The sequence below is a fragment of the Battus philenor genome, unplaced genomic scaffold (assembly GCF_028537555.1).
Source record: "Battus philenor isolate CCGP_79_NKW_IND1 unplaced genomic scaffold, ilBatPhil1.0.hap1 SCAF_15, whole genome shotgun sequence".
NCBI classification, from domain to species: Eukaryota; Metazoa; Arthropoda; class Insecta; order Lepidoptera; family Papilionidae; genus Battus; species Battus philenor.
The window spans coordinates 3,079,892-3,107,708 of record NW_027181677.1 but is presented as its reverse complement, the minus strand read 5'-3'; the positions used below and the strand labels follow the sequence as shown (position 1 = coordinate 3,107,708).

The following is a 27,817-nucleotide window of genomic DNA, read 5'->3' as shown; positions in this document are numbered from 1 at the left end:
TCAGAAATTTAAAAACGCCTTCTCGTACTATATTATCACGTTGTTTATTATATATGAAAGTATTAATTTTTGTACAGAGTGTACTATACAATTAATTGACAGCAAATATACTATACATATCTATACATCCTTAATAGGTGAATGACGACATATTCAAGGTAACGAGAAGTCTGCTGAATGCGGGAAGCGTAAGTCCGGTCATCATGGTGATCTTTGAGTAAAGCCTATTTACTAGGAGTATTAGCAATAGGCTTCTTTCAACTGATATGATGATGATGGTTACATCTATTCACCCATTTAAAACTTTTACAGCTATAATAAATCACCCTGTATATTATATAATATTCATCGATAACAATTCAGTTTCCGAACACGCTACGTACGCACGAGGCCGTGTAGCGCCACGATAATTGCGCTCGGCGCCGGCCGGGATTGCATATCAATACAATAAGTCGCCGTATTTGAACGTAATTGAGCCCATTGCCCGCGACGTCTTATTGGCCTTTATTCTATTAAGGCTCGCCCGATTGATATCTTGTGCAGTGTGACGTTGATAAAACAATTGGTGCGACGCCGGCTTGCAATTTTTTTAACGATATATATCAAGATAATGTTGTGGTATATCGAGAGTCACACGACACAGACCCGCTATAGTGAGAAGATATGATACAACGAATATCAATCCAAGTGGAGGTCTCATCGTGGAGGACCTTGATCTTAGTCACTATATAGAGTGACTGCCTAAGCGATATAAGAACTAGGCGGCCTTCCAGTCTGGTGTAACAATAGTACATAGTTGCCTGAGTCTAGGCTCCCCCGGAGAAATTTCTACTTCACTACCCTAAAAGAGGTTTAGGCTAGCACCCACGGCGAAAAAGACTAACAACTAAGTTACGATAGTAACATAGATTTGTAGTGATATTTCGATGTATATTAAATAATTATAATAATGTAATTTAAGCGGAAAGAGACAGAATTACGCGACTTTGAATTGAGAAACAATCGTGAAATTGATACAACAAAACACTACTGCTACATTCTACAGTATCTATACCTATGTACAGCGTAGTTTAAAATTTAAAAAGGACAAAGTCGTGTTAAGCGTATATCTATTCTTTAGACGAAATATTACAAACCCATAACATCAGATGCTGAATCTATGTTGAAATATTACATCAAATTAGTGATATCAAATGAGAAGTAGTATTGTTTTATGCTACATCTCGATATATCTAGATACAACGTAGCCATCAAATGACAATAATAATGGTAGAGTAACGAAAAACTAGATAAACTAGATTGATATTGCACATAAATGTAAAGTATAAAAGAATTATGCTGCATCTATGTACAACTAGTAGCATGGGAGTATCAAATGACATGGACAGTGGCAGAGTAATGTTGAGTCTATATCTATGTATTGTAAGTTAAGTGTAATTAGGACGAGTAATAGTTTAATCACAACGAAGTAACACAGTGTACATCTATATCTAGATAGAATTCAGTTAAAACTTAAGAGAGTATTGACAGAATAATGTTGAGTCCTTATCTATGTACTGAAAAAGAAAATAGAGATATACTGTGTGCGTGTTGGAATGTAACATTGATTAGTCGCATGAAACTGCAATGATGAGGTGCGACCTTCTCTATCTAGATATTTATTTAAGCATTGATTTAAAAAATTTTGCTGCATATCGCAGGAAATTTTTAGCAGCTACTTGCAGAATTCATTTTACTTTGAATAACGATACTTACTTCGACAAGGAATATGTGTATCTCTTTAAGGTTTGTTATTTATTTCTCTCGTGAACCTACATTCTATAATAAAATGTTTCTAGTTATATAAATAAGATATTATTTAATTTAAAATGTTGCCTTTATAAATGTGTTATCTTACAGATCAGTTTAATAGATGCGACTTTTTAACAAATATCTATTGATCATATAAATTTAAGTTAATACTTACTTAATAACTTTAAAAAATAAATGGAACAATTACGAGGAAACAACTGTAACAATTTTCTCTAGGCTTTATTTATTGTTACTAGTTTTTTTCGTTTGTGATAAATATTACAACTGGCCATAAAACTGGCCAAAAAAGGTTTTATATTGCTAGTTGCACTGTGAAGTGCAATTAGCAACAAGTAATATAGGCGATTCTTACTAAATATAATATACATAGATATAGCCTACATTGGTGATAGATTTCTTTAACACGATGCCGTCTAAATAAGTACCGTAATTTTTTATTTCTTTCATAGCGCTATTACAATCCCTGGAGAGTTACCGACTGTCAAACTCCATTACTTATTAGAGATCATATGCGGTGGTGATCAGTGCAAAAATAATGATGCACAAAACTTTAGAGTTAAAATCTTTTAAAGTTGTTTTACATATTAACAATTTAATATAGTGTTGCTTATAAAAAGGTTCAGTTGGAACAACGTACAAGTTTTTGTTGTAAATAAGTAAATCAAATTATGTAACTAATGATTTATAAATAATTTAAAATTTAATTTTATATATCTTTTATTAATTAATTTTATTAGTAATAATATAATAATAATAACTATTTTCGCGTAGATTGCACTTGTATCGTAAATTTGAATTTAGAATTCCATTCCGTCATTCAATGTTATTTAAAATTATTGTTTATTATTTTACAATATTTCTTAAGGTTTTATGCACGTTTTGCTTCTTTTAATAGAAACTCGAAAGTTTTTCGTTCCCTATTATACACTATCGACTAAATTACGTCTTATATTTACTTTTAATTTATGATACGTAAGTCGAAAGAATTTCTAATAAGCATAAACATCAATTTAAATTAGGTAACATTTCAAACAAACGATAATTAAATGTATGAATTAAAAATATCTAATATGTTCTAAAATATTTTAAAGTATGACACTAAAGAAAATGACCAAAAAAAATAAACTTCACACCACCTAATAATATAAGAAGAAAATGGAACACGTTTAAAAAACACTTTTAAGTTGCTTAATATATAAACACAATATATTTACCTTATTAGCGTCTGAAAATATTTTGCCGCGTTGTGGGCGGGAAGTTTTCCCGCCGAAATGCGCGTGTGAAAGAGCGCGGTCACCGCGCGAACATCGTCACATGTAACCACTCACGGCCCGCGCCACCATGCGACTAGCCGGCAGCAGGCGACGTCGCAGACGAGCTGCGAGTGAAGTTGAAACCGCCCTCGCCCGACCAAACCCCACCCGCATCGCCACCTCTGCGTCGGCCCAACTGCCTCCACTCCCAACTCGCAATGAACCCAATCTCCAACAACTACAGTACCAATTGGCGTACTCTTGAAATCTATAGTATAATATGCACTATAGATAAAAAATTTATACACTTTTTTAAACATAATTTCGATTACTTGTAGTTTTGTTTTAACATGTTTTAAAAATGAAGTTATCATATAGATGTGTATATATTATTATTTTTGTATAATATTTAAGTGTCGATATACGAAGGTAGCATAAAGAGCATTTTAGCACACGCGCTTTCCAGGCGCCCTGATTTAATACAGAGCGCGGGCACTGATTCACTTATACAGAACCCAACTGCCTCTTTTATTTCTTTCTCTCCTGCACGTTTCGTATGCTGTTATCTCGGTCCGCCGTTTCAGCGTGCGTTCGAAGTACGGGCGACGGAAAGAGATGGAGTCGGCGGCGGACACTTCTTTACTTCAACTCGATTTGCATGCGGGGGTCGCTCCGCAAACTTTATGTCCTCGATTCGTAAATTATTTATACGTTTGGAAATATTTTAACGGCATGCTCGGCGGTCGAAAAAGATTGCCGAGTGACGGGAATGAGCGGAATTAAGTGTCCGACAGATTACCGCGCACGTGGACTAATTCAATTCATTCATTCAAATCCGATCAATTTAGTTAAACATTCACTGACAACTTTTTTGTAATTTCTAATGTCAGAATTTCTAATTAATTTTATTAATATACCTTGCTAAGAAATTCTAAAAAAAAACTGAACCATCATAATAATGTCAGTCGATAGATGCCACAGACTGCTAAAGGAACTGTAAGTATTTCTGAACGAAGTTACCTTTCCAGTGCGGAGGATAATAACTTAAGAAATTATCATAATCATTGTAACTAGTCATTAGATGCCCACCGTAAGGCCCAGGCTTTCCCCAAAATCCACGATGACCAGCTTTGCGCTGTCCACGTCCAGCCTACTATGTCAACTAGTGCATGGTCGCGTCTACCGGCTTGTGGTCACCACTCGATAACCTGTCGGTTGCACGAGCGATGTAACTCGCCCACTATTACTTCAAACGAAAAATTATTCCAACTAAGTCTGTGGCCTTGGTTCTAATGCGAACATAGCCCATATAATCAATAGTAAGTGTAATTTTTTTTTCTATGTTCTTCGTAGACAAAACACGATGAAAATTAATGTGTTATACGTGTTTATGCTATACTTTTAATATTTATTAGAATTTTCAATTGGTTATTTAATTGTCGTTATATATAAATAAATACATACGCTGAATATACTAATCTGTTCTCTTTTAAAAAAAATATCAAATACACGTGAAAAAATTAATTAATAGTATCATAAGACGTTTCAACTTATTTGAAGTAATGGATTTGAACACTGTTCTATGCCAGAATTTGTACAACAAAACCAAGTTGCGCATTATTACATATACAATTCTTGTGACGCATACACATCTTTATTATTCATAATCAGATGAACGCAACATTATTTTTACAAAAAAAAAAACTAAAACATAAGAAGGATTACATTTTTTAAATTGACATCAAAATGCGTCTATCGCCCATTCGCATAATAAATGCTATAGACCAAAAAATAGCGAGACAATTTTTTTTTAAATAAATATAAATTATATGTTTATTTAACATTGAATTTTACTGTAGTGTAACTAAAAGTGATTCACAACGTAAAAAACCTTTTCTTTCGTGGTAAAATCCTACGTACCTTCCGCTATGGGAGTAAATAAATGGTAATGCCGAACCGAATATAACTCTACAAACTTATTTCAATATCAATAGTTAAAACCATGAGAACGCTTTTCGTAACGGAGGTTGTCTTGTGTTTCGACTTAGCGTAAAGCGGGAACTCCAAGCATTTATAATTAAATGCGCGTGAAATTATCTCATTTACCAAAGACTTTACGTACTTCTGTCGGGTCATCAAAGAATCTGCTTCAAAGTTCAACATTATGAAGGCCGAAAAAGGTTACAGTGTGTTCTCCTCCGATGTCCAAGCTACGGATGCTACTTACTTCTACATTACTCCAAGTTGCTGCCTATTACAAGCCTTTAACATTATTGGTATTTAATCTCTATCATGATTTCATACGAAGGACATACGCCGCTAGGCTTCCCCCTCCAATTCCTCTATCCTCTTTTTTGGATGGAGGTTTTACTCTACGTTTCCTTTCCCGCACGTGGTTTTCATTCCAAGACCTCAAAGCTCCAAGGATAAAACCAGAGAGAGACTTGATTTTCTTTAATTGACAATTTAGTACAAAATAAAAATAGTTATTTATCGTAATAAATATATAAAAGATTTTCTTTTCTGTCTGTCATGCGTTGATTTGAAAATTATCAAAAAGGAATTACGTAGTCGTTTCAAAAATTTGTTATTTTTCATAGATAAATTATAATAATAAACCATTCATCATCATCATTTCATAACTATTTTTATTAAAACAACTGTAAATTCATTATCTAGGTAATGGACAATTCAATGTTTATTTCTAATGGTCGGGAAATCAAGGTTAACATATTTAAAAAGAATCTAGATTAAAAGGTGTATATTTGTTTTACCGCCAGGATTGCATGATTCTGTTTTTGAAAACTTCTCATATCTATGTTTAGTTATATCAATGAAATGAGTTTTGTAAACTAATAAATAAAATAACAAATAATCCAATCTTAGTACCGCACCGGTTGAAATTTCGCTCGACACACCTTATCGGCGCCCAAATTCCCTTAACATTTAACCTATCCAATTACCCGTCATCGCATTAACCGGCGTGCGCTAAACCAACTTCTGATAGCGTTCGTGACCCCTTTACTAACTCTTGTTTCCTTTACTTCACTGTTTTCAGATTCTAAGACCGCATTATATTAGTTTAACTTAAGATACACACACACGCTAGATTTACGAAAAACACCCTGTTAATAACACATAACTGTTAATATTATACAAAGCATATTTGCCATGTTTCTTAAAAATAAATACAAGTGTTTATTGTTTCAAAAAAAGGCGTACATGATCTTTCCCTAATATTCTATTAAATGTTAAATAATATTATAATTAACATTGTGGTTAACGGTGTTAAAAAATAAAACAAATAATTCTTTCATAAAATCTTTATTTAACAATTACAACATTAACATTATACGTAAAGTCTGGTAAACTATATAATTTAACTACCTAGGTATATACTCCCAATTACTACAGATTCAATAATTAGCAAGTACTACCTAAAAAACTTATCAAATGTTTAGAATAGGTGTGTTTAAACGCATCTTCATATACGTATTTAAAACAATATATCATCTAACTTTTTTAATAGCCGAATAGCCGAAGTCTCCTAGAGAGATGATCTTCTTAATCGTTATAATCGTAGGTAAAAACGTTGCAGGAGTTTCTTCCAATGCTTATTTTCCCAACGCTAACCCTTTTAGGATTGCTAGTAGTAATATTATTCAAACAGTAACAACCTTCCAAGTTCAAATTCAGTCCAGTCGTAAAACCTTAAGTCTGAATGCTAAACGCGTAATGAGTTTCAACCCATGCAGAGGTCTCAGAGGTCTCAGAAAAAGATTTGGGTGGTCTCTGAATCTGGTAACGATACATCTTGCATCTGATGCAATGCCTGAAACGAGGTTTTTAAAGGTTCCTTAAATTAAATTACGTAAATATGATTTAGGCTAATTGCCATCACTGCACTTTCAAGCCCGCTAAATAAGCTAAAGCTATAAATGACAAAAACATTTCCAGCTTATATACATAGACGTAAAATAAATCTTTATCGCTTTTTTAATTATCGAAGACAGCGTCATATAATGATAAGCTGCTTCCATGTTTGCTGCTTCCATCCAACACTAATATGGAGTCACGTTACCTACGACGCACTGTGTGTAGTGTAATATATATAATATTACAAAAATATAAATAAAATATTTCTCTGGCACTGAACCTGAATTTTCTAATTATTTCTATAAGCCGATAAAAATTACCTATGTCATATAGTTGACTATGATGATGTGTTCTATTTTGAATGCGGTCTGCATTTTAAATGTGACCGCCTTTTGAATAATAGCCTTAGATACATTTATCTCCACGAATTCGACCATATCTTCCTTCAGCTCTCAGCTAAAATGGTTGCCTATCTGACAGTACCGTTTCTTGCAAGCACTAACTACACTTTTCTCTATGCTTATTACTCCTACTTCAACTCCCTACTTATTATCTCAAAAAAACACTTCGCTCTTCAAGCAATCGTCTACTTAAATGTCTCTCCCATAGTACTAACTTTACGCATTTCTCCCTCACAATACAATCTTTTCTTATTTGAAACGCACTCCCCTTTAATATAATGATGATCAGGAATCGTTGCGCATTTAAAGCGAAGGTTTGAAAGCTGTTGCTTGACAAGTTGACGAAATCATCACGACAATTAGATTTTATTATTTATCATATTTATATAAATAGTATATGTGCATATTTGAATATACGTCTTATAATATATTATATTTATATAATCAATATAGTTAGTATATTTATGTTACTTTTTTTTATCTTCGTCATTATTTTCCTTTTAGTTTTGATTTTTTTTCTCTTTTGTGATACTTACTTATCTCTGCATTGCCTAAACGGTTCATTGAAAGAAAATGTTTTTGGCATTAAGTTCCCAGTACACATAAATTGTATAAGAGTGTTTAAATAAATAATTCTACTAGTGACGAATCCATCTAAGCCTAATAAAATATAGATTCTACGTATATAACATGTTTGAATAAATTTATCGAAACAAATAATAATTTTCCTAACCTCAAATTATTTTTTAGCGTCATAAAGATACATGGTTTAAATCATATACATGATTTTGTTCAACTGAAATAAAAACTTAAAAACATCCTATTAAGTATTTTTATTCACAAAAATACATAGATTTATAGTGAACCCTCGTAACATCCGTCGGTATCTTCTTGAATTTCAGTCGCTAATGACACTAACCTTAAAAAAGTATGTATATAATGACACTCTTATGTATAAAAAAAAGTTGCTTATGAATTAAATCCGATTTTCGGTATAGATCATACTTCTTCTTTTCAGCAGATAGACGCCCTCTGCAAAAGATCGCCATGATGACCGGTCCTATGTTGCCCATAATATAATACGAATAATATATAACCCCGATATGAGTTTAGATATATATATTGCAATTAGAAATAACTTCAAATTTCACGTGTTATCTACATTATTCTAATCAATAGACGTTATCTTGTATTAGTTATTAATTATAAACTAATAATAATTAATCAATATAAATCTTTATAAATATTAAAAAGGTAATATGTAATATAAAAAAATAAAGCATTTTCTAAACAAAGTCTTACAATAATTTTTTTATAACACAACATTGCTTTTTTGTTATCTGTGGCGTAAATAGATAAAGGTAATTCTTTTCCAAAACGGAAACAGGGGACATACATTAGGCTATGTAAATAATGTGGATTTTCAAGATTTAAGTCACCAAAAGGCAACGATTGCTTTTTAAAATTATTTATTGTCAATTCAAAGCGCACTGGGAATGATAATTATATTTAGCGAAACCTTCTAAAAAGTATTAGGAAACTTATAAAGACAGATGAATGAGATTGGTAAAGCAATTTTCAAGTTATTACCTATCCAAAGATGGGGATACATTTTTCGATATGTAGATAATTATTCCTTCCTTTAACTCATTGGATTTTAAAATTTGATACCTTTGTTTCGTCTTTAAAAAGTTTTTAATAACTCATCAAGTCAAATGTATACTGTCAAAAGCCACAATGTTTAGTATTATTGGAAAGTTTTGTTTAATTATGACATCAATGATAGTATAGCAAAAGGTTTTCGAGTCACGAGCCGGTAGAAACGGCATGAGTTCGTCCTCCTCTAGATGGTTCAATGACACAGTTACGATGGTAGATAGTCGCTCAAGGCAGCAGGCAACTCAAGACCTATCATCGTGGCGATCTTTGAGGAAAGTCTGTGACCCGCAATAGGCGTCTATCGGCTGAGATGATGACAGTGAAATAATATTTCTTCTTTATTAAATATAGCTAATACACTTTCCTCACGTACATTTACAATTTAGTCTGTAATTTATAACAAACAACTGCTTAACGGTCATACATTTTTAAAAAATCAAAAAAAATATTTCGAATTAAATAAACGTAAAGCGCGCAAGCAAAATTTTATATAAGATAATATATAAAATAGTGTTTAATTTCGACACTTAAGTTAATTTATAAGTATAAACGTGTTAATATTTTCGATGTGCATTGTCCCTCTCTGTATAAAAAAATTAAATACTACTACAACTGTAATTCAACTGTGGAAATGAAAAAAAATTAAATCATAAAGTAAAGAAGGTAAGGAATTAATTTTCAAGTAAAAATATTCGCTTAGCACAAACTTAATTATGAACAAAATATCAAGTTATTAGCTATTAACAGTAAAGAACGTATGAAAAATTCGTAGATCATTAAGAAAAAAATTCATATTCTTCAATTTTTATTTTCTTAATACTGAATAAGCCATTATTATATACTTACTATTAAAAATATATTTTTTATTTTTTTTTAATTAATAGCTTAAAATTAATAATACACATAAACTAAACAGGTAATGTTCGAAAACCCCTTTTAACATAGTACAATAAATCACCTGCTATTAACAAAATGTATGCGGACAAATCGAAATAAACTCCTTAATACTTGATAAGCAATCTCTTCAACGTCTCATTCTTTAATCAGAGCACAGATTCAAAAATTTATTTTATCTGTATCAGTATACTTTTGCGGTTCTTGAAGACGAAGTACAGCGAATTTTGACACTTATAACAAAAGTAATAGAAGCAAATAGTTTGAGAGAAACTCTGTTGAAGCGGTCAGCAAATCTTAGAGGAGGTGTAAGTGACAATAAAAGGAGAGCTCAGCTCTCGGCGCCGTCTTCAAGTGGAACGGCGGCGGGTGGGAGGGGAGGCGAAAGGAGGAGCCGGATGCTGCCGTCTCGCTCTGGCGGGCCGCGAGTCGCACTCATCCGTTTTATTTCTTGTTTGTCCGCCGCGCCTTCCCCATTTGCTACATAATTTATTTTAAGCGGGTACACTTAAAAAATTGGTCGAAGCGACGAGGGCGGCGGGCGGCCGATGATAATAATATGGTAAAATGATTTCATTTGAATTGCTTTCGGGGTAAACGCCGGAGTTAATGGCGCGTGGGAAGTCCCAGCTCATTGTCCGCGCCACATTCATTTGCGCGGTGAATTTATTTCGCGCGCTTTTATCGCTACATTCGAGTTTCACAGTCGTTTAAGCCTCACCAATACATATTCTATGACGTCTGTGGCGTCCCGCTTTATTATTTGCCAACTTTCTCGTCTTAATAAGCTACTTTGTAGTTTCCTGGCTTTTTATAGTTTACTTTAGAATGTCAGCCATTGTTTATAAAAATAAAAATGTCACATTTATTTCAGAAACTAAACAAATAGCGTAAACATGCTGATTAGTTTTTTTTTTCACTGTATAATCTGTCATTTTGATTTGATATTAAGCTTAGTAATAATTTAGTAAATCTTATTCAGTCTTGTTTGATAGAAATAGGTTGTTAATTTTTTCTTTGATATTGTATATAACTTATCCACAACTAGAATAACCATATCATTTCTCTTACGCAAACCCGAATAGCACAGAAGTTTGCATTCTAAATACTTATGCAAGTTACTGTTATATTTTTAGAACATATTGCGTAACAACAAGTTTGCTGACATTATTTCGTAGTCTGAAATTATTTCGTATATTAAAAAAACTACATAAAGACTTCATAAATTGTAGCCAACAAACTTGATTCCTACATTGCAGATATAATATGTAATGTTGTGATAAAATCTAGATTCTTCGCTGTACTAAAAATACGATCCTCAAACATCTAAAATTTTCAATCCTTATTTCGGGATAAATAAATGGCTGCTTTCCTGCGCGATACATATTCTTTTTAAATTTAGAACAAGGTACCAAAATTTAAAACATAACCAGCTAATGTTGCGTTCTTAATTCAAATCGTACACGATGATATCACCACGCAATTAAAATTAAATTGTTGTCTTACGCTATTACAGGGAGGGGATCCGCCATAGATTAGCCGCGTAAACATTAATCATTTCCAAGGAAGCACTCCTAACGATTAAGAGCAATCTTAATTTTCAGATATTTTATTACTTATAATTTCAAGGTCACGGCTAGGGCTCTCATTTACTCTTAAATGAATGCATCATTTACCGAAAACATTTTTAAAACCTTATATTTTTAAATTATTGAATAAGAATCCTTTCTATGCGTAAAAAGGCGATAAAAACTCAAACATCGTTACTCTCTCAAAAAAAAAAGAAAAAAAATCTCAGTTTATTGAAAAATTTAAAAAAAACGTTAAGTCACACAATTACTAAGAAAAACAGAGACTATAGATTATAAATTCAATCAAATAAATAAAATCGATTATCATCATATCAGTCAATACACGCCCGCTGCAAGGTATAGGCCTCCCCCAAATATCACCACGATGATCGGTGTTAGTTTGACCGTATCCAGCGACTCTCTTTGTACATCGTCAGTCAAGATGCTTGTTTCGAGAACCTTTCGGCTCTAACAGCCGTCAGTTGTACGAGCACACTGCCAGTTCAAATGAGCAATTCTTCGATATAAGACGGTGAGCTTGGTTCTTCTGGAAAAAACATCTGATTTAGGTTACCTTTACGCTAAGTTTCTTGATTTAATTTCGATAACTAAACAATCTGCAAACACAAGATCGATTAAATACTGTAAATGTTATAGGAGTAACATGCGCCATGTACCACAATGTTTTATATAAGTTTTATAACGTCTGTTTTTCCATTTTCATACATTTTTTTATACATTTAAAACTAAATTCGATATTAATTTCAATTTCATATTATGAATTTTTTAATATAACGGTTATTTAAATTGACCTAAACGTATTACTAAAATTTTAATTTTAATTCACATGAAAAGAAAACAATCACAATTGATATAATCATAATCTATCAAATACTAGTTAATGCATGATAACTAATTAACAAGATGTTCTGTTTGGATTTCATAGTCCCATTACGCCCTACACGTCATGAAAGATAAATAATAATTTTTATTATAGGTTACGTAATTTTTATTAATTTTTACAGTAAAATAAAAAAAAAGATTAATGTTACTAACACTTCAAAATGACATAATAGATTATTCAATTGAACTAAAAAACATTCACAGACACACAATGACTTGCAAAACACTTAATCGATACGTAATAACTACATCAATGGGTCGGTAATTGTATATCTCTTGCGAGAGGAGGTCTACCCTCTAATGCCGAAGGGTTGCCTCCCCGCGAGTGATTTATTGAAGAAAGCTTTTAAACCCTTGCGGTCTCCTGCCATTGTTGGAGATTTGTGTCTTGTATTATGCGATGGGTCATTACTGCTTATGCCCGGATTTGCTCTATTAATTCAATGTTCCGAAGTCATTCCTTCCTTTATATGCGCTATTATTGTTTTCGGCGTTACATCGCAAATATTATATTTATTTTATAGTCAAAGCTAAATACAATTTTTAATCTGTAATAAATATTGTTTTTTTTATTATGAATCTGTGCCTCCGAGATTATATACATTCTAAACTCATTTTACAAAAAAAACTGTGAAGGCTATTTATAACATATAAGCTTGAGATTCCCGGAAAATATTTTAATGAAATTGGTATTTTAAAGGTAATTTCTCAATATATAATATTAATGACACATAATTTAAATTCTTATATAATAAATAGTGACAGTCACATGATAAATCCAAAAATAAATTAAATTTGTAACGCATAAATTCTGTCTTCAAAAACTTAACAAATTCTTGGTGAGTGTACGCATATTTACACACATATTAAACATTGTTAAGCTAGTATTTTATAACAATTTTAGGATTATACAGGTTGGTTGGTTAGAGGTAAAGGGAAAAATGTTTAAAAACATTGTTCAGTGTAAAACTGAAAATGGGGTACGAACGTATAGCTCATTTGCTGTCAAATAATGTATGGTAAACCCTTTGCAAAAATTTATTGTTTCAGAAATAATTAAAAACGTAATGATAATATCGCAAGATAAGTGTTTTTAAAATACAAATTACTATACATAAAAATTATTTATAATTTACTGTCTGTACCATACAATAGAGAAAAAAAATATATTTGAGAATTATCACTTTATACGAGATCATTACAAATACATAGATAAAGCTTCTTGCTGCCAAATGAACAATACATTTACCCCTTTTAAGCCACCTATAACCAATCACAATGTTTATTTAACTTATATACGATTACATTTAACTACTACTGAAAACTATTTTTTTAATATCTTCATCTTACAGGTATAAAAATATTGACGCGACCTAATATTTTACTCAAAGGTGTAACCTCCTGGTTAGACAAAATCCCCTGCAACAAATATTTCATAAAACAATATGTAATACATAATTATTATATTGAAATTACGCACTATGTCATATAACAAGACACTGAAAAAGCTTTGCTAATAAACATTTTTAATTATAGAAAGTTGTCGAATTAAAATAATATTTTATATAATGAGAATATTTAAAATAAAAAAATCTGTACGTTCTAAATTTAAATATCTCTTCAAACTTTTGGCCAGCAAAATGACGAGTGTCGTAGAAAAACAGATCAGCGTTAGAAACATTCGCATACAGCTTTATATAAAATGATTAAATAAATAAAATATACTTAGTGTTGCTATAAATGTTTTTTAAAAAAAAACTCATTTTTATATTGCACGTAACGTTTATTTCTATTACAGTATGTTAGTAATACATTAATATAAAACGTATAAAAATATATAAAGCTTATTCGAAGTGGTCCATTGGCTGCAACACAGTCCTGTAAACGTTAAGACCAGTTATCAATAGCTGCCGGCACTCTTTATGAGAGACAGTTCTTCACTGCCAATAGGATGGATGTGTTGTTTCACGGACTCCAAATTATCTTGGCCCTTAGAGCAAGCCTTACTATAACTTTAATTAAGAATCGAACTAGATACCGGGCAGTTTTCAACTCTGATGAAGTCCGGAACGTTCATCATTAATCAAGGTTGGATGGATCTAGCTTTATGACCCAGCGCCGAATTATGTTGAAAATAACATTGTTGATAATTGAACATGGTGTTGTTAAGGGGCTTAACTACTTAGAAGTTATCTTGATTCACTTGTGCAATGTTTAAAAACTTTTTCATAAAAATATGGCTCAGTCACTCCTTCATATCTAATACCCCAGCAAACTATCACTGAAATCGAATAATGCTCACGTTGTACTCCATTAACTAATTGGGAAGCTTAAATACGGCATTTTCTTTGTGAAATATTGGGAAATTCCAAAAAAACTTCATATCCGCGAAAAAATTTTTTCTGTCCTTCCCTTTACGTACAGCTTACGTAATTGTTACGATTTTACCATATTGTTCTCTTTTTAAATTTATAAGTTAAGAAGTTACTAGTACGTCTTCTATAGGTTGCATGTCCTAAGTCATCTTTTAAAATACGTGACAGGATTCTAGGTGTTATCTTCATCACCCAAGATAAAATCTTTTACTTTCGGAAAAGCTTTCTTCGAATACTTTCCATACTTCTTGTGACCGCCATTTTCTTACAAACAATACGTAATAATTAAAACTTTTCCTGTCACAAACAAACGAGGTTTCATTGTATCTGTCATTACGGAACATAAACATGACTGATACCAAGCGTATGGAGGATTTTAAAAATTGTACTAGGCACCGTACCTACTTTATGTTATGCAATCACAGCGATTCAATTTTCGTTATCACTCCATTTTAATATCACAAAATATTTTGCAATATATTTGCGCGAAAATGAGAAAAAACCATGAACAAACAAATTAAAATTGACAGATTCCAAATACAAAACTAATATTTTGTTTATTTTTAACTATCACGGTATTTATGGTCAGACTAAGTAAATATGAATCAGAAATACGTTTTAAGTTCACGGACCCTTCCGCTCCGTGAACTCAGTTCAGATGAAACTGTGAAAGCCTTATTGCTAGCAGCAACAACATCTACAAAGAAAATGCAAATGAAACAAAGATGCAGTCATCTTTACTGAACTGGAAACCGATTTAGATACATGGAAAATCAGTCTAATCTGCAAATTTGGTTTGGGAAGTTTCCGTGATATTCTAACATAAGCATGACTATCGACCACACAGCGAAGATCGGAACGGGCAACTTCCTCAACTAGTAAAAGTTTTATCTTATCAGCTATAGCCATATGCCACCGTGTATCTTCTTGTTTCCCGAAATTATACCAGATTAAAGGATACTTTTTGAATAGGGATACGAATTGACTTATTGTGCTTATTGAGTTCGAGAAGGCCGTTGAGGAAGAAAATATTAACTTTGTGTAGGCACTGGTACAGTTCGATGTGAAGATTTATTAAAAAGAATACTGTTCAACACTCAGAAACTTTAAAAGGTTAAAGTTTGAGTGTCTATCATACTTTTTCTATTGCATTTAACTAGCATTTTTAGTTCTTGTACCAAGAAGTTCTAATTCTAGTTAGAAATAATAAATAAAAATTTTGGTATTGGTTTAACCTTGAATTATTACAGATAAGATCTTATAAGAGCAACAACAATGGGTACTTTAACTCATTGCAGTACAGCTTATAGTATATCGAATAGAATTTCCAATTTCTTGATTATAGAAAATGGCCTGCCGTTAAGTACTGCTCGCTACAATAATTGAAGTAGGAATTTAGAAAAAAAAAAAACATGTGTAAATGTAATATGATTTTCGCCAATTCACCGAGATTGAACAAATGACAACATTGAAGTATTCAAAAGAAAACTACAGTAAGTTGAGGTTAAGAGCATACATGTTATTGTTTCTAAAATTATAACTAATAAAATTTATTGTTTTATGCTATAGTATTTCCAGGTCAGTTTATTGTTTTTACTTCAATACGCATTACACAGTACAATGTTTAATTATCGATGTGTAAATTTGACGTGCTAAATGACATCCTTCATACGATGACGGGCTTGCTATCATAAAAACTTATGATTCATTTCATGTTAATTGGTGTAGTAAGTTAAAATACGAAAACATTATAACTAACAAAGAAAATTTTAAAAATCAGTGATATATAAGAAAGCGCGTATCGATTTCTTATTTGACATAAGTTTTAAAACTTTAATACAGATTTTACATAATAATAACATCTTTATCCATCTATTGTCTTTTTATTATATTTATCTCCCAAATAATTACTATTAAAATATGTTTTCATTTTCATATTCACCGGAAAAAAGGGTAACAACTTATTACGAATAAATAAATAGCAACGGTGCAATTACTGCCAACACTTAATAAATTAGGCAAGAAAATAAATTGTTTTTAAGAAATACTGCTTTGATATTTCTTTATACATTTTATACCGGCCATTTTGAAACTCCCGATGATATAAAATAATTTGCTTAACATCGATATTAATTCGATGTTTATAATTTCAACTTAATCCATGTTAATCAACCAATATATTTTTTATAAAATTACACGTAATACATGAATTTGTAATCAAAAAATATTATTTAAAAAATATATCATTACAAAACTAAATCGTTCTTTATTGTCTATGACAGTCAAAATAATTCCAACATCATTCTATGAGCTTTAAGGTACGCGTCAAATATAGTGTAAGTGCTGCCATCTGTTAGAATTATTTAACTTCTCTAATAGGGATAAAACAGAATACTATCTTTTTTTATTTTTTTAAAAGATTATTAAACGTTTTATTACTAAATCTAATAAAAATATTTAATTACAATATTTTTGTAATCATTTTTATCATATGTATTAACAATATATTAAACATTTTACGAAACATTAATGCGAATTTATAGTTCCCGCCATTACATGGCAGCATTTCAGCCATTTTGTGAACCCCGCTACAGGAAGTGAGTGATGAAGGTGCTACGCAGGCGCAAATTGACCTTTCGGTTGAAGAACCCGTCGGTCACATGTGAGTGTCGATAAATATCTTAGTTTTATCGTGAATACTTTTTAAATAGTCATAATTATTGTTTTCGTAAGTATTTCATGTGGTGAATATATTTTTGTGAAAGCGGGTTCTCGGATATATGTGGATTTTGTGTAAATCTCGAAATACTTTGTCGCGGCGCCGGCACGTTTGTCAAACTGCTATTTTTCTTTCGTTAACTCTTTAATTTGGAATTAAGTAGACGTTCATATTTTTCTATGTAATATAATTCGTGACGCTCTTTGTTGTGTAGATTACTCCAATTTCTGTGGTTAATTGTAAAAGTGCTTTGGCCGCTATGAAGATTTGGCTTAGTTATATCTATGGAGCCACATGTTCGGATACTACACGCTTGCTTTACCTTCACAACCACATCGAGCCAGGCTTGAATTGCTATTTTAAATCTTACTTCGATATTATTCATAATCTATCTTTTTAAATATACATATGTTTGACAATTTCGATACAAAGGTTTTCTGTCTAAACACTAGGTGGGGTTAGGACGTGCAAAATTTTCATCAAAACCCTAGTCTTTATCTTAATAAGTGCTTTATACAAATTGATTACATTTTTTGGTGATATCATTAAAAACTTTTACGGATCCGATAACCAGTTTTCGTAATAGTACGTTACGATTTGATATTTGTGTAACATATTGTACATGTGCCCCTTCATATCATAATACACAGTACTTTAATGCTTAAATATCCTTCGAAGACATTACCAGCATTCGTTTTGTACGCCATACCTAACTGTTCTAGTTTTTCACCCAACGTTTCGATCATATCTTGCAAAACCATGCTATTGTTGGCATATTTTAAAATGTTGTTTTAATTAATAAATGACGGAAATTATTGCTCCTAATTAACACGAAAATGCTCGCTTAATGGTCAAAACTTGGCAAAATCGTGGCAGTTCCAAATCCACATGGTCAATGAGTCAACAATCAATATTATCTTTGTACATCTAACATTCATTCTGCATGCAATAACAGTATTAATATTCTTAATTTATATAATCAGTTATATGATTACAACTGCAATATAATGCTTATAATTTCACTGCTTTTACTTTATAACCATAAGGTTTCCATATGTGATCTAATTGTTTAACATTTTAAATTAACTAATGTGTTATGCTCACTCAGATCTAAATTTGGCTTGGTGACAATCTCATCGTGAACTTTGTTTCCTTACTATTTTTGTTCTTAAAGACACTATTTTCAAATAAGTGGCATATTTTATTGATCATTGATTTACAAATTCAATGAATAGTCTATGTGTTATTAAACCATTTCAACATATAATACAAGTTGCTAAAATATGTTATAAATAGATGATGATATTATTCTGCAATTTATGCTTTTAGTGCCTTTTAATGCTAAGAAATCATGCTTATAATCTGTGGGTTAAATAATTCTCTTACATAATTATTCTCTCCATTTATGAAGTAGTAAAAATTTACTTGCACTGGTTAATGTACATATTAACTCATTTAGTGCTCTTTTCACTGTAAGGTTCCACACAAATATGATTTTTGGTGATAAATGGTGTGTATTAAGTAAAAAAAAATTGTTTGACCTACAATTACTATGAAACTTCTTGTTAAAAATCTCTAGCCACATCACCATCTGTCTCTATGGCATATTTGTCATTAAATGTCTTAATAGAAGTCTCCCGTTAAATAGTGTTTATGGCATTGATTATCGTCTAATTAGTACAATATGTAACAAAATTATTGAGATTTTGGTCCATTTTTCTTTTAACCTACTAACTGTAGGCAAAAATATGTTTGAGTAAAAACAATGGAATCCACAATAATAATTTAACCCCCTCCTTATTTCTGTGAACCTTAAATTAGGTAGTTGTCTCAATAAATTAAGGCGCTTTTACTGCTGCTACGTATGGCTTGACATTTGATTTATAATTTTAACTGATTAAACTGCATAATTATATACAAGTTTGAAAAAGTAGACGTTCCTTTCCATTTTATTTCCTATAATGTTGTCCATATCTAAATTTAGTAAATTCTTATTAAGTAAACATATTTTGTAATAATTGTATTTCTTCTCCTAAAAATATTTTCTTTATATTTGCTATTTTACTGAAACAGGACTTGTACAAGTTCATTGACTTAGGGGTCAATGGCCTTTGTGCACAGTTTTCTTTACACTTTGAGTCATGAATTACAGTTTGATCATCCAAGGCTGTTATGGTTAGATGATCTATGTTAATATATTGTTACAATTTGCAATGTCATTATTGATATGACAAATACTTTTTTTTTGTAATTATGATTTTCATGGCTTACTTTCTAAAGGCATGAATATTACAACAACATACTTAATAAATTCAGTAATTAGTACCATTTCTGCCTGATTTTTTTTTCCTTGTTAATAATAATTATTATAAAATAATCATAGTAAGTTGAACCTAGGACATAAAAACACTAAACATGTTTTAATTAATTATAACCATGGCAATCTTTCAACTTTTCATTGCTAAAAACACTACTGGATAACTATTAAAGACAAAGAAATTAATTCTGGACAAAATCAAAGGAATTACTCATACACAAGCAAACAAGTTGTATATCTTATTAACATTATATATATTGTTATATTTAATATATCTGACTATTGCGAGCCCATAGAGTCGCGATTGTAGTAATTATACTGCAGCTGTGCTGAGGGTACTCGAAAATTATACACCAGTTCCGACTATGCGTCTCATTAAACTACTGTTTTTTGGGATCACCGTACAGGAATACAGCTTTTCTACAGATAAACCGAATTTTCACAATAGGTATCTGTTTATATATAGCTGCGTAGTTATAAGGCTTAATAAAAAGTAAAGAAATTTTTATATATACATAAATTCCTTGATCATCATCAGCATATTGGCCAATAGATGTTTACTGTAAGGCATAGGTTTCCCATAAAGATTGCCATGGATTTTATATGTGTATAATATAATGATGTGATAATACTTATTTGTTTTTTTTTTAATATGTATCTCCTAAATTGTATCCAATGATTAACAATGTTATTTTTTTCGTTTTGCAGATCATTTCAAACCGTAGTTAAAACCTAACACAACACAATGGGTGATATTGAAGATACACATTTCGAAACCGGAGACTCCGGAGCCTCCGCAACCTTCCCTATGCAGTGCTCTGCCCTGCGCAAGAACGGTTTCGTCATGCTGAAGGGGCGCCCTTGCAAAATCGTTGAAATGTCCACCTCGAAGACTGGCAAACACGGCCACGCTAAAGTTCACTTGGTCGGAATTGATATTTTTAATGGGAAGAAGTGAGTTTATTGTATCTATTATTTTTTAGTAAAACGATAAATAGTGTATTTGTCACAAATTAATATGGAAATTATGACTTTTTACATAATATTTAATTACAAAAATTAAAATTTTTCTTAATGGTAAATACATTTCGAGCCCATAGAGTCGCAAGGGTAGTTTCAATATTGCTCTGGTGCTGAGGGTACTCGAAAATTAAACACCAACTCCGACTATGCGTCTCAAAGCACTGTTGTTATTGGGATCACCGTACAGGAGTACAATGAGATCTATTCATTAGAAATATCCTAATAAATGTGTTTGCGTTTCACGTTTGCTTCTTAATGTCTAATACTATCAATGGGTGGTATTATTCAAATTCCTGTATTAGATTTAGTTTAAGTGTTAGCAATTAATGTCATAATTTTTAGTGAATTTCTTTTCAAAATCTATATAATTCTATTTTAAAAAGTATGACAGGTTTTAGGTTGATAGTAATAAGCTCTTTATCTAAAACCTGACTTAAAAAGTATAAGATTGCATTGAACTAGGGCCAACTGTTTTACATTGATTACACAAATTTTACATTTTCTTTATATTTAACTTTTCTTATTTATTTCTTAAAACAATATGTTAAACTTCTTAGACAACTTGATGAAACTTTTTTTAATTAAAGTAAAAGAATTGTAACACCCCCCTATGCCTCTGAATTTAACTCTGCCAGCCCTAGAAGCCACCCACTAAAGAAACCTGTGCCATAAACATAACATAATGTACTGTTATAAACTAAAAGGTGTTAATTTTAATTGTTAAACTCAGATATGAAGATATCTGTCCCTCCACCCACAACATGGACGTGCCCCACGTAAAGCGCGAGGATTATCAGCTGACTGACATCTCTGACGACGGCTATCTGACACTGATGGCGGACAACGGTGACCTGCGCGAGGACCTCAAGATCCCAGACGGCGACCTCGGAGCTCAGCTTCGCTCCGACTTCGACAGCGGCAAGGAGTTGCTGGTAAGTTACTTTTATATGACAATAATTAAACCAACGACAATAACAATAGCTGGTAGTACTATATAATCTTAATGGACATAAGGTTGGCCTACAAATATTTTTTATTTATTTCTCGTATGTCCTTGACGGCTATACTAGTTATAGACTGTTATAACCGTCAGCGTCTTAAATAGCGAAAAATTAAATGATATATGCAAATGTACATATTACTACAACATACAAAAAAATATACTTAAAATTTTATTAGCACAGACGCAACTAATATTTCTCTATATGTTTATGTGTGTAAAGAAATTGCACAGAATTTTGCCCAGTGACATCATAGTTAAGAGTATTGTAAAATGGTTGATGTAAATTATTAATTTGTTAATAATTATGCTGATTTAAAAAAAAATCACTAACCAACTTCTTTCTTGATACTATTATACAAGTCACATAATCAACTAGTGATGTTCATTTTCGATCAGTTTAAATATTAATTTCGTGTTGCCGTATGCCGCTTGGGTTGTTTGTTACAAGGCGTTTCGAAGACACATCCCTGCTAACCCACATTCGTTTACACGCGTGAAGCGCCCGTGTCCGCCGCACTATCGATCGGCGGCGAACATTAAGAATGCATAGGAAGTGCACATAGTTTGCTTACAGAATAACCAAGTATTAGAATAAATCGATACATGTATAGGTTGATTAGCAAAATATTTTAAATTTGGATCAGATTTACAGAAATGTTGAGTTTTAGCCGAAATTAGAGAATTGCGCTTCATATAAATTAACTATTAGGTATCCAATTGCTAGAAGATTAAAAAAATGGTTACGTGATTTCAATGCATAATAATTGTTTTCCCGTGACTAGTAACTAGAAATAAAATTTATGAGTATATTTATTTACGGTATTATTATTTATTTCCATTTCATAATTTTGTTACCACAAGTATATATATCCAAAGAATATAAAAAGAAATCAGGCAATTTGTACTGCAAACTTCTATTTCTTCACCATAACTATTTATATAACAAATTTATTTACGTTGACTTCAATGTTAAGGCCACGTCGTTTATTATTTGTAAGCGTAAACTAGACATGGTTCAAAGGTTATTATTTCTGTAATTGTTATATAAGTTAATCTTCCTTTCCAAAATTTTGCAAAACATTTTAATGAATTTACTCAAACACATATTTGTTTCATGTCAGTTTACTTTACTCATCATTAAGTTGTGAATTATCGTCTTAAACTGTATTGGCTGTTGCAAATTTATTTTTACGAATAATTTTTTTTTACCTATTTTAACATTTATTTTATTGGCCTAAAATCTATATTTACACATGTAGAACTACAATTAGCAATTTAAGAAAAAAAATCCTTTATTTAGTTTTTCCATTTTAGTTTTAATTATTACTTATTTGCATATATAGATATATATGCAAATAATAAGAATTTTTCACGAATGAAAGTAGTCTAAGTTACTCCTCATTACGTCAGCTATCTACCAGTGTAGTTTCGTCGAAATTTGTCTAGCCATTTCGGAAATTAGCCAAAACAAACATTTTATAAAATGTAAATTTGCTATATGTACAATACCGTTTATAAATTCATATGCGTGTAGTAAAATGCAGTTATTTTAATATTATAAACAGACAGTCATCAATTCTATTTATTTGTATAGATATATAAAATAGACAAGATGTTGTTTTTCCGTAGGTACATATATTCGTAAACTCTTAATATTTGGTCTAGTATCATGCAGTATTAGTTTTTTTTTTTTTAAAATATCGAGTATAGAGTCTCTGGCAGGCTATTATAGTTTGCTGGTGCTAAATTCACTCGTAAAATATTTCTTTTTCTGTAACCTGAGCTAGCGATTATCGCTCGCTATACGGAAATATAGTTCAAAGGACAGTTATGTAACATACTTAGTGATGCTCAGATACTGGAGCCACAGGCTAAATATGTTTTAACCTTAGTAGCATTATTCAATATGGTATATTAATTATCGACTGTATATACACTAAATGCTACATTTTTTAAAAATTTTGGATTAGGTGCTTCAAAATGCAATATTTGCTTAAATATAAATATATGAGATTATTGGTTAGGTTTATAATCTTTTAAAGAGTAAATAATTAATGTATGGGTTACCCTGTTTGAAAATCGATGGAGTGTATAGTAAGAAGCATTATCAAAATTCAGAAAACTATATATTAAGTTTAATTACTGGTTATTATCTGTGCCTGCAGAAATTAATTTATTTCAAATTTTATTTTTTTGCTGACAATTAAGCTAGACATTAACTGACTTAAAACATTTAAACCTGTAACTAATCAACCTATATACAGCTAAAAAAAATTTTATGGTTCAGTTTCATTACTTTACCAATAAATATATTAATCTGAATACGTATTCTTATACCTATCACGTGATTTCAGTATCATGAATGATATGCCAATCGTTGTCTTTTCGTAGGACATAAAGAAGATTAAATTTAGCATTTTATCGGACTAAGTAATTGAAGTTGATAACATTGTTATTTACATATAAGTCGAGGGAAAATTTTGTTCAAAATTTCAATCTTTTTTTATTAAGTTATATCGCGATTAGATTAATACATTCCATACCACGTGGGGCGTTATACGACCCCCGCTGCACTTTCCGTTCAGACCATTTGCAGTTCTCATTATAAAACAAAGTATTCTTAAAAAGTAATTGTACTTAATACATATTAAAATAAAATTTTCTCCCTTTTTATAGCTTGGCGGTATTGAAAGTGTAAAGCATACGTCATAAACCAGATTTTTATTTTTTAAAGTGTGAATGTTATACACCCCACGCGCGGCCTTAATGGAAAATCTTCAATAATTTCTATGGCATGGAACATGTTGTTTTCTTCAAAAACTTCTTCTTTAATACAATCATATCCATATGAGATTGCTTCAATTTAGTAAAAATAAAATCCTTCACATAAACAAATTTTAGCACAAGAAACCATCCTACCTTATATTTGTGAGAACAAAGTTCACTAATAAATATAAAATATTAAAAATGAAGTTTAAATTATGCCATAGTCTTACAGAAGACAAGCATGTTTGACTGGCATCAGGTTTATATCTTTGTTACATTATTTATGTTTGTATAATGTTATTTGGAATAAAATAGAATAAACAGCTTGAATTAATTTTTCATGTACTTCTTTCTATGATTCTAATTTGATTCGTCTGTTTTTTTCCAGTGCACCGTTCTCAAGTCCTGCGGCGAGGAATGCGTCATCGCAGTGAAGGCAAACACAGCCCTCGACAAATAAACACACTCAGCATTTATAGGGATATAACAATCGTACTACCATATAATTTTTTTACAATCAACAGCTCTTACATAAATGTAAACATAATATGTATATTTTAAAAGTAAAAACACGCGGTCGTGTGCGGCTTGAGACTACCAATGCCTCCCGTTAACATACGCATGTATGTACCGAACACCATATACACATGTACACCGGCTCTCGCTGGGGATAACCAAATAGATATGTCGTGTACTCTCGTGTGAGACCTCCGAACAGCAGGTCAGCGATACGTCCGTAGAACTGGCTGCAGTGTCAACTTGTGTTAATGTTCAACACGTGAATTTAAGAGAGGCTAGTACACGTGCACCTATGCAAAGCCGCACCGCCGCCCGGAACACTTCGTTTGTTTTGTTTTGTTTGTTCTCTTTTCGCTTACAACGTCTACGTAGCGTTAAAGTTAAGTTGCGCTGAAACGCCGAGAGTTTGTTGACCGACATCGGCGGTATGAGTGATAAATTCCGTGTGGTTGGAAGTAATTGTTTTATAGTGGTTCTTTAACGAAAAGATGGACTCAAACATAAAGTTTTTACCGATATTTTAACGCTAAATTAATTTACAGTCCGACATTAAAAGGAAAAACCTAAAAAAATAGAAATAAAGGAAATTCTTGAATGTGTTGTGTGATTGATTAGTCCTTTACTTGGCATCGTGGCGTCCGTCACGAGGGTATACATATATATCCCTAAATGTGTAACACTTGTCATCTGTTCAAATGCCTCCGTGGAACAATAGTCCATTATAACATGTTCAAAAACAGACCGTTGTTATCTCTGAAGACTGGCTTCCGGTCGCTTCAGTCAAGACTGAAATTTGCATTTGTACAGGAAACAAGATTTTTTTATATAATAGGAGTAGTACAAACAGTGCTGAGGTCGGCCTTTCCTTGCTCTCTTCGTTTAGAATTTGAACAAATGTAATATGTTACACATCGGCTTAGAACGCTTTCCTTAGTGTCGGCAAGTTGCCCCAGGGCCCAGTAGGGTACTTCGACTCGTTCCTTGGACGCGTGGACTCAACAGTTTTATCAACGTCACATTGTCAAAGACGATATGATATACGATATTAATGTAAGAATGTAAGGTAAGGCCCTATAGGAGAGATATTTTTTTATGCAGTCGAAATTCATTTTATCGCGAATAGATTTAAAAATTCTAGACTGTTTGTAGAAAACAGGTAAATGGACTTTTTTTTTATTTTACTCTGGAATGATATCTCTGTACATTCAAAATTGCATAATCGTTATTGTTGATAAAGTTTTTATAACTACCAGCTTGTAATCAGGTTAATTTTGTAATAAAAGTGAAACAACTAAGGTATCTGTAAAGACATCGGCAAGTGTAAAATAAATACTTTAGTCAACAATGGACTTGATCTTTTTTACTGTGGCCGCCACCCTCCGACGCGACGTGTGAAACTCTGAAACAGTTTTAAAGTGTAGGGTTAACTTGCGCATTAAATGTGGAATATTCTAACTGCCTAGAGTTAATTGTCGGTGCAACTATAATTTATTACGAATTTATATTTCTCTCAGTCACATGGAGTGCATGCTGCAGCGAGTGTGATTCGTAAGCGCCTAGATGTTTTCAATGAGACCGAATACGCAACCATGTGGGTGAGAGACGTAAAACAATTGTAAATGCGATTTATTATTTAGATATTAATTATTTTTTAAACGGGCGAGACATGGCGTATATCTGTGTGAAGGTATTTAACTGAAGCTCTGTATATACGTAGGATTTGATAAAAAGTGAGGGGTTCTAATAATAAATTTCCATAGTCCACTCGTACGTTACCCGGCTGCGGCCGTTGTCCCCCGGGGGTGTGGACGTCGCGTGACCGGGTACCAACGGCCAATTGATGTGAATTCAGTAATAAGTATCTAACAGTCTGTCAAATTAAATCTGTACAAAACGAATGAACGTGACTTGTGATTCATTACCTTTTATTTTGTAGATTTTGTTTTTAATTTATACCTACCCCATTTTTTGTTATGAATATGAAACGCTGTTTGACCTTTGACAAGTTCGAAGTGGTAGTGGGCAGGCTAGCTTACAGAATATAAGATATTCGTGGACCAAGATCGGGCAAGGACAGCATTGAAATTCCACCCACAAGACCTTATTTAAAATCAATGGATGTGGCCTATGTCCAACAGTGGATGTCTACTTTCAAATGATGATGAATCATAGGTAAACAGCTTAACTATATGAGAGCCTAAACTTCAAGTAATTAAATTCGTAGGCTCCTTTAGAAACCTCAGCTAATCATTACATTTTTTCCTTAGATTGGAAGGCCACCAACGTTTTTAGACAAAGCAAATGCTGATTAATTCCTAATATGTAAAGAATTTGTATTAAGATAATAATGAAACACAGTCAAATTTAATGGTGATTGACATGATAATGGTCATTATTTATGGCTTCATTTGTTCCAGAAAAAAGAAAATATATTCCACAAAACAACAAATATGGTAGAATTTTTTTCAGGAATTACAATGACAAGTCTGCAAATAAATCATAATAAAGATTTCTATTTCGAAAAAAACGTTTTAAATTTTTAATGGTTTATAACTATTATCAATAGAACCAGTTCTTCAATGTCAATGATGATGTATTTTAAAATTACAACACCAAACTGCTTGAAAAGAGGTGAAAATGTCTTCGACAAAGCGAGAATTTTAGTTTTGATAGTTATATTAAATTTTTCGGACTGTAGACAAGTTCTATTACCTGAAAAGAAAGTC

General features: G+C 31.7%; 1 protein-coding gene across 2 annotated transcripts; it reads left to right on the top strand.

Annotated features, from left to right (window-relative positions):
• The first annotated feature begins 17,323 nt into the window (after positions 1 to 17,323).
• On the top strand, positions 17,324 to 27,026 carry eEF5 (eukaryotic translation elongation factor 5). Of its 2 annotated transcripts, none has more exons than XM_068761505.1 (4): positions 17,324 to 17,406; positions 20,489 to 20,734; positions 21,534 to 21,735; positions 24,961 to 27,026. In XM_068761505.1, the coding sequence occupies exons 2-4, from the start codon at positions 20,526 to 20,528 to the stop codon at positions 25,030 to 25,032; spliced, it is 483 nt and encodes a 160-aa protein (XP_068617606.1). In that variant the 5' UTR covers positions 17,324 to 17,406; positions 20,489 to 20,525; the 3' UTR covers positions 25,033 to 27,026. The 2 variants fall into 2 exon arrangements, with proteins under 2 accessions (XP_068617606.1, XP_068617607.1); XM_068761506.1 differs by having other exon boundaries at positions 17,384 to 17,472.
• Positions 27,027 to 27,817: the final 791 nt, after the last annotated feature.